This window comes from Bombus vosnesenskii, unplaced genomic scaffold (assembly GCF_011952255.1).
Source record: "Bombus vosnesenskii isolate JDL3184/JDL3185 unplaced genomic scaffold, Bvos_JDL3184-5_v1.1 scf7180000013512, whole genome shotgun sequence".
In the NCBI taxonomy this organism is placed as follows: Eukaryota; Metazoa; Arthropoda; class Insecta; order Hymenoptera; family Apidae; genus Bombus; species Bombus vosnesenskii.
Genome location: NW_022883093.1, coordinates 81672 through 90068, shown reverse-complemented (window position 1 = coordinate 90068; position 8397 = coordinate 81672). Strand labels below are relative to the sequence as shown.

Genomic DNA, 8397 nt, shown 5'->3' with positions numbered 1-8397 from the left:
ATAATACTTTGATTTCTCTTAAATTTTCTTCCACTACAATTCTGTTATCTTTATAAATAGCCAGGATTAAAGTATGTCACAAAGTGTTTAAAACAGTAAACGAAGACATTAAAATTTATAACTTTGTAATAAGTTTATTTACAGGATAATAAGGAGCAAGGAGGTAATAATTACACACTTGATCGAATATTGAATGACAATTAAAACTCTTTATTGATTTCCATGGTGCTTTTATACATATGGTTTATCAGGCAACTGGTATACCTGGGAATTAATCGATTGGAGTGGGGCAGTTACTATGCCAGTCATGAATATGGGAATCTTACAACTGAATTTAGAATCATGTGGTCTGAACTAATTTGTAAATCACGGTTGCTGCACTTAATAAGAAGATTATGTTCATTTGTCAAAGGTGACGAGTGTATCTCTTGGAATATCTTCTCGGGGGTTACTAGTACTTATATCTATTATTCTGTTGTACCAGTAGGAGTTGATTGATTTGTTAAATTTTTTGACTATTTTTGGGAGGATATGTAGACAATGATTACAGATCTGTAAAAGGTGATTAGAATGATTCTGATCCTCTGATATATGATCCTTACGAATATGTTTTTATTTTAGAAATTACATATTTATCTATAGAATTATATGTTTCATTAATAATCTTTAGGGTAGAAATTTCAATAACAACACGGATGTGTTTATTGATTTCTTCTAGGTATGAGTCAATTTCGAGAACCGACAATTTATGATTGTTTAGTATTAAATAGGGGAAATTTCATAAAAGATGTTCTCGATATAGTTATAAGCCACATTTACTAAAATAATAGTAAACTCTGATTTAGTGACGCAAAGTCAGACTTATACTCTCTTATGAACTTATAATTCTGAAAATACATTTTTTGGCAATTTCTCAGAGTACTGAACCTGAGACGAATCATCTTCGAATATTTTCTTGAAATAAGATTTAACAATTAACCTAACACATAGCAGATCCGCCTTAGACATTAGGGTAAAATAGAACGTTTAAACTTACATACATACATACATCATACATATCTATATATATATATATGTATATATACGTATATATGTATTTATAAGAAGTGTTCCAAGACGGGCCACTTGCGAGAAGCTCTTGCATGAAGTCATACCGATGGTCCTCTGGTGGACAAGTAGGAAGTAAAGTACAAAATGAAACACCGATCAATGAATGGCGACAGTGTGCATGCCTAATTAGACAAGAACTGAAGGAGCTTCTATGCAGCGTACTGTTTCTATTCTTATATCGCATTTACTTACTTCATAACATATGACTCGTGTACTTTATCTTTATATGTATCTTTATGAATAAAATCGTTGAAACCAACTTTATACAATTATACTAACAACGAGTTCACGCGGTAACGTAACAGATGAAACCATAACCATGGCTTATACAAAAATATCTAAAGTTAAAGAAGATGATGTGCTTGAATGTTTCCTTTATCCAAAAATTTGTTATACAAAACCTTCAATAACTATAACAGAGGAAATTCTCTTACAAGAAATTACAAAGTTCAATGAAGTAATTGCACCGTATATTGAAGGTTATATTTGGCATAATGATAATTTAATTTTTCATCCTAGAACAAAAGAAGCATTATTATTGGAAAAGCTTATTGAAAATTCTACAACTGTAGGAGGTAAAACGTTTTAATAACTCATTTAAAATATATGATTATTATAATAAATGTTCATGATTATAATAAATGTATATCGTTCATTTTTCATTCTTGCAGAATGTAATATATTGCCTCACATTTATATACGCTTACGTTTTGATGAAGATATAAGTGATGAATGGTTTGTGGTCTTTCTGATATTTAAACTTACCCAGGCTTTTAATGGATTAATTGCTAAAGTTATAGATTCTGACGGTGAATTTCTTTTAATTGAAGCTGCAAATGTTTTGCCCCCATGGGCTAATCCTGAAACATGTGAAAACCATGTATTTGTATATAATGGTGAATTGCACATTATTCGCGAAAAACATAAAACATGGTTGGATTTGTTAAATAATCTTTGGGAGAAGCCATATTTTTACAGAGCTTCGGAGAAAGTACAAGATGTCTTAAAAAGACGAATTAATATTTATCCTAGTGAGATTGAAAAAAGACATCACAAGGCTCGAGTCTTTTTACCTGAGAAAGCAGTTTCAATACTTCGACAAGAACCAAGACTAATTGCATTAATTATTCGAACAATTTGCCACTCTGATCCACTTGAAAGAAAAGTAAAAGTTTAATATTATATAAACTTGTGTACAACTATAATTTGGTTTATTTCATAAATTTTTATGTATTGTAGGTTTGTCGTGCTATGAAATATTTTCCTCCTGAACAACGTATTATGGTTAATGTAAAAATGACTAAATGTTTGTATGCAATGGCAAATCATTGTCGATATACTGGAGACCCAAGGACAGGCTGGAATATACCCCCAATAACTTATTCAAAGTATAATGCACACATACTTGGAATTAAAATAGCATGTGGTTTAGAAATGTTAATTGCTCGTGCAAATGAAGAACTTAGAAGAAGAGAAAAAAGATCAGTTAATAATTCTGAGAAATTAAAAGCAAATGAAGATGTTTTAAATACATATTTAAGCCGTTTAGAAGTTAATGGCTATTTTAAAAATCTTTTAAAAGGTAGCGAAGAATATGAAAAGCTCTTGAATGCAGCAAAAGATTATTACTTCAAATACTTTAATCTATATAATTCTATTACCGACATTAATAAAAGTGATGCTGAAAAGGTTTTAGAAGCATGGGAAAACATACAGTCCAATGATGTTGAATTACATGGTAATTTTTTGAAATTAATATTTCATTTATTACTCAGTATTTAATTATTACTTCATATTATACTTAATACATAGCACAAGATGAAGCTGCATTAAGTCCTGCAGATAGTGATAGTTGGTTAAATGTAGATCCAATACAGTTAGAAACATTTTTGAACGAAAAGTGGGGAAATACTAAAAGCAAGAAACATAAACAAGAATCATTAAGTCTTAAAGAAAAAGTACAGATGTTCTTAAATCAAAATAGTGATATTGATGGTGTACAATTTTTAGAGTATGTTACACTTGTTAAAATTTTAATAATATTACAAAGTGTGTATGTGTAATCTATATATTTCTTTGTTTTCAGAGATCTTTCAACAGAAGTTGATGGAATGTATGATCCAGAGGACAATGGAAAAGTTGAATTCGATGCAGACATATTTGATAGTACATTACGAGGAATATTAGATTTAGCTGTTCCAGGAAATGAAGGAGAATTTGAAGGAAGTTCAGAGGGATCCTTGGGTGAAGATGATGAAGATAAAAGAAATGAAATGGACAAATATATGCGATTGTTAAATTCAGAAATACAGTCTCAAATAGAAAAAGATGAAGACTCTGAGACAAATAAAAGCTCTGATGTTATAGAAGATAATTTATTAAAAAGTATTACAGAAGAAGCAGGTGGTTCAGGTCCAACTGGAAATATAATAGGTAGACCTGCTCGACAACTTCTGCACTTACAATTACAATCACCCACTACAGTACCTCCTGATTTACAAAGTTAATAATTTTATCTAAATATTAATATTTAGTTAAACATGTTAATGATTGTTAATAGATTGAAATTCCTGCTAGCCATTTTATGCAAAATATGTATTTATTATTTTGAAAGCAGATGAAATTTAAGATCAATAGCACGTTTATCGTTGACAACAAGAAAGTAACTTTATACATAGATGTAGTATTACAAACTCACAATTTTTTAAATATTTTTTCAACTGTTATAAAATATGTATATTTTATACATGACTTTTCGTTTTTTTTCAGTCTTTATTATACAAAAGTATGTTTAATTACAATATTAAATGAAATACATGAATGTATATATCTATGTGTGTCATGTATGTACATATTAAAATATCATTATACTTTACTCTAAAATATTCCAAAGTCTGCCAGACTATAACAAAGGTCATTAATTATTTAAATGATGGATTTAACCACTTTGGAATTTTACTTCCTTTTTCAGTTACGGATTCATTATTTGTTGGTGTATTAAATGTCGATCTAGTATTTGTATCATTATTTATATTCTCATTTTTATTTAGCATTGATTTCCTAAAACAATAATATAGTATATTAAACAGTATTTATACATGTAGAATTATGACAAGGAGTCAGTACTTATAAACGTCACTTACCTAACATTAGCTACTTGCAGTTCAACTTTCTTAGGATCTGTAAACTTTTCCTTTACATCCAATTTAAGAGCTGATGACCCAGAATAATAAACGATAGCACAAGGAACTAAATTTTCATTAACTAAGCGAGAATTAGGGTTCAAACTACGTTTCGGTGGCGTAGTAACTATTCAATAAGAAAAATATGTATTACTATCTATAATAAACATATACTTTCGGGATGTATAATATGTTACATAATGTAAATCTATAATAAGATTATTGTACTTATAATAAGATGAATTTAAAAATTACTGTGAACTAAGTTCTTCTGAATTCATAAACAAAATTTTTTTGTAAAATATTACGTTAAGTCTAGGGCTTTTCTAAAAATTTTTTCTTTTTTAATTTTTATAAAACAAAAGATATATAAAAATATGTAATAAAAAGATAAATTTATATGCTTTTGAAATTGCTTTTACTTACAAATTATGAAGTCACTATTTGCATCAATCAAATAGCATTTTATAAAATCTTTGATTGCTTGAACAGTTTCCATTGGTTGAAATAAACCCTGCAGAACAAATTGATCTGGAAATTGTATACGGATAATTGTATAATGATATTTATTTAATTGATTTAATATTCGCTTTTCTTGATTGGATTGTCGTTGAATATTTGTTAGGAGAGGTGCTTCTTCTAATTCTTTTCTATAACGTTTAGCATCTCTTAATAATATTTTTGCATCATCAACTGTTAGATCATAAAAATCATCTGGTAATTCATCTCTAAATTTTCGTTGAATTGTAGTTTGATCGAATACCAAAGCATTTCTTTCACCTAACTGCAATAAGAAAAGAGAGAGAGAGAGGTTGTATGTTTTACACAAGTACTTAAATTTTAGTATACATAAATCTTACGAATTCTATATTATTTAAATCATCTGTTTCATGTTTGTTGCATGGCTGCAATAAAATTTGGTTTCCAGTATAGTTATCTGTACTAGTGGATGGTATTATATTATTTTCATATTCTCTTTTCATTATTTTTCTCTCTTCGTTCTGAGAACATGTTTTTAATTCTCCTAGTTTCTGTGTTTGCTTTCCTGTAGAAGTCATACATTCTGATGTTTCATTAGTATCTGCAATTAATGAATATTCATTTCCAGAATCTCTTTTATGTATATTGAAGTTTTCAGCAATCTTAACTGTTTTTGATGTTGTCAAAGAAATATTACCTATGCTTTGAGGTCGTTTTTGTATTAATCGTAATACAGCTTTACCATTGACGAGTCCTAATGACTTCAGAGTAGTATTTTTTAAAGCTTCTACTCCAGAAATCTGTAAAAATCATAGCATAATATAAAACGGATTTTATACATCTTAAATTTTATCTCAATTTCATAATTGCATAGAACTTCTTAATAGACTCTGATATTCTACAATATTTTCTGTAATATTATTACACATTTAATATTATAGAGCATAAACAATAAAGTAAAATGCTATGGATTACATATTAAAAAATTTATATAAATGTACAATTTATTTAATTTTGTTTTCCATAATGTATACAAATAATGAATAAATCCACACAGGTTTTGATAAAATATATATTTAGTAGTAGATTAGATTTTTTATTAAGTAATAGAAAAAATGCTAATTTTATGTAGAACTCCCATTTTAAGCAACGAATTCAATAAATTCTAAATCTAAATCTGAGTCCTTACAGAACAACAAACTATTTCAGAAAAGTTGATATATGTACATGAATTGCTTATTTAAATAATTGTAAATACAATAACAAAGTTCACTAACATTAAAATCAATGTGCTTCTTAATATGTAAAGATCATTGTAACATAAAAATAAATTTAGATAAATAATATATTTATATATATGTAGAAACATTTCTAATTACTGTTTAACATAAAATTTATTATTAAAATAATAATATTAACAATAAAATAATATACTCATACCTCACGATGCATGTAAATTAAAATAATTTTTTCCAAATCTTCATTAAAATTTACATGCTTTAAAATTTCAGCTAATGTTACATTAGATGTAAATTCGCTCATTAATCTTTCCCCATTTTCTAACTGTATACCTATTGTGACATTGGAAACGGAACGTATTTTTGTACAAGGTACCATTTCTAATTGTGCATTATTTGCTAATCCGGTAAATCGTAATATAGCATTAGGGTCTAATACATGATTAAAATGTCTGTAAAAATGAAATACATTCAATTAGAGTATATATTTTTATAACATACAATGACTTCTTTTTATGATAATACCTACTTAAGGTCATAAGAATCTACATTGTATCCATGCTTTTGACACACCTCTTCCAGAATCTATGAGAAAAATATTTTACTTAACATTAACATAACAAAATATTTATCAAAATAATTTTTTAATATTTTTACTGCTTACTTGTAGTATTGTTGTATTTGGAGTTACTCCAACATTTTGTCGACGACCATTTGGCACAAGTACTATGACGTTTTTATTTGTAGCCATAATTGTTAATTGTTTGTGTTAACGGCTTTAATCATACATTTAGAATAAAAATTTAAAGTACAATATAAGGCATCAAAGCAGATCACATTACATGTAACGAACAACAGAATAAGACAGAAGAATTCAAATACTGTTTATATCTATACCTAAATATTTAATGTCAAAAAGAATGTTGAATGCTATAGATGTTCCTTAACGTTTTATATTTAAATACTAAAAATGGCAAGTTAAATGGTGTACAATACACTTGTATATCTTTTTATAAAAAAAGCCAAGCATCGAATATTTTGCTAAGTAAAAATATTTTTTATAGAAACTTGCATAAATTATATAACATCTTATAGTTAGTTATTCATTTCTCTTTTAAAAATCTATGTATACAATTTTGCACAGTCTAACCCACGATCACGATGTATAACCGTGATAAAGCCGAGCATAAACCTTTACTTTTGGCGAAGGAAGGGGGGGGGGGGGATCACCTCCAGGAAGCGGGGAAGATGGTCATGTGGTAATTTGGGGTCGTATTAGTTATTGGTTCGAACATAAATGCGTAAAATTTTAAGAAATTCAAAATTCATATCTCACTTTAATTTGTTTGTAATTATAAATGGTTTATGAAATCTATGGGTATGAAAAATTTTATCGTAAAATGTTAATTTTTTCATTTCATTTTCATTCAATTCATTTTTTAGTAAATTGTGCAATTGTTAATATCTTCTGCATAGTAAGAGTAGAATGCATTATCAATAATTTTCATAACAAAATTTCTTCAAACGTTAAATAAAACTAGTTTATTGAATATAGTTCACATTCTTGCTGAATTATCGATACTTCCTTTGGCAATACGACAATCTTATTTTAATATATCTATGATATTGATAGAAATGATTATCGAAAGGATTTTGTTACAATACGTGATTTTTTAAATTTTTAAATAAATTGTGTCCAATAGAAGTATTCAGAACCTAAACAGTTAAGTAAGTAACGGAATTTTTGGCAGAACTTCGGTTTAGTGGACATAAAATTATTGCCGTTCTCTATTGGAATTTAATGATTTTCAATGCGTTAGATCTAAAAATGCAAGTTTTGGTTTTAGGAATCCAGCAGTTTAAATCTTATGCGTACGTAGTGATTTATGTTCTGTTTATGTCTATGTTCTCTCTTGTTGTCAAGAGATGGCGTTTGCAGGGGCTAGGTGACTCGATATTACCGGAGAAGAAATGAGTGTTCACGCCCATAGTTTTCAGTTTAACTAACAAAATGCTGAGTTTAACTAACATTGGCATATATAAGAACTTATAAAATTAAGGATCTGCCCTGTTTGGTGGGAGTTTAGCATATACGTATTTAAGCTTAAAGTTAGGGATCTGCCCTATTTGGTTACACATAGATAAGAACGTATTGAGTTCTACGCTACAAGAATCTATTTAATTGTACGGTTCTACGGAAAAGTTCATATCTATTTTTCTATTCGATATAGACAAGTGTGAGAATGACAAAATCGCACAATAATGAAACTAATTATAAGTTATCTAAGATAGAGAAATTAATTGCTTAATATATTTTTTTTAGAGAGAAAAAGGGAAGATTCCCTTTCAAACGATTATGGCTTAGTGGAATGATGCAATAATTTTAA

The 8397-nt window shown here is 28.0% G+C and overlaps 2 protein-coding genes across 5 annotated transcripts; one reads left to right on the top strand and one right to left on the bottom strand.

Annotated features, from left to right (window-relative positions):
• The first annotated feature begins 1133 nt into the window (after window positions 1–1133).
• Window positions 1134–3695, top strand: LOC117238468 (protein ecdysoneless). Its single transcript, XM_033503368.1, has 5 exons — window positions 1134–1685; window positions 1782–2275; window positions 2350–2848; window positions 2923–3121; window positions 3197–3695. The coding sequence occupies exons 1-5, from the start codon at window positions 1430–1432 to the stop codon at window positions 3615–3617; spliced, it is 1869 nt and encodes a 622-aa protein (XP_033359259.1). The 5' UTR covers window positions 1134–1429; the 3' UTR covers window positions 3618–3695.
• Window positions 3696–3870: 175 nt separating this feature from the next.
• LOC117238470 (tether containing UBX domain for GLUT4) lies at window positions 3871–7203 on the bottom strand. 4 transcript variants are annotated; one of them, XM_033503375.1, is made up of 8 exons: window positions 7143–7203; window positions 6675–6786; window positions 6540–6595; window positions 6213–6462; window positions 5153–5572; window positions 4719–5076; window positions 4254–4419; window positions 3871–4170 (listed from the first exon to the last, which is right to left on the bottom strand). In XM_033503375.1, exons 2-8 carry the CDS (start codon window positions 6759–6761, stop codon window positions 4032–4034), a joined length of 1476 nt encoding a protein of 491 aa, XP_033359266.1. In that variant the 5' UTR covers window positions 6762–6786; window positions 7143–7203; the 3' UTR covers window positions 3871–4031. The 4 variants fall into 4 exon arrangements, with proteins under 4 accessions (XP_033359266.1, XP_033359265.1, XP_033359267.1 ...); XM_033503374.1 differs by lacking the exon at window positions 7143–7203 and adding an exon at window positions 6908–7128; XM_033503376.1 differs by lacking the exon at window positions 7143–7203 and having other exon boundaries at window positions 5153–5373; window positions 5470–5572; window positions 6675–6898.
• Between the last annotated feature and the right edge of the window lie 1194 nt (window positions 7204–8397).

Coding starts and splice junctions, on each gene's coding strand:
- LOC117238470 (XM_033503375.1), bottom strand. CDS start 6,761: ATGGCTACAAATAAAAACGTCATAGTACTTGTGCCAAATGGTCGTCGA. Junction 5,573..6,212: donor TAATTTACATGCATCGTGAG/GTATGAGTATAT, acceptor TGATTTTTACAG/ATTTCTGGAGTAGAAGCTTT. Junction 5,077..5,152: donor ATTTAAATAATATAGAATTC/GTAAGATTTATG, acceptor TTCTTATTGCAG/TTAGGTGAAAGAAATGCTTT.
- LOC117238468 (XM_033503368.1), top strand. CDS start 1,430: ATGGCTTATACAAAAATATCTAAAGTTAAAGAAGATGATGTGCTTGAA. Junction 1,686..1,781: donor AAATTCTACAACTGTAGGAG/GTAAAACGTTTT, acceptor TCATTCTTGCAG/AATGTAATATATTGCCTCAC. Junction 2,849..2,922: donor CAATGATGTTGAATTACATG/GTAATTTTTTGA, acceptor CTTAATACATAG/CACAAGATGAAGCTGCATTA.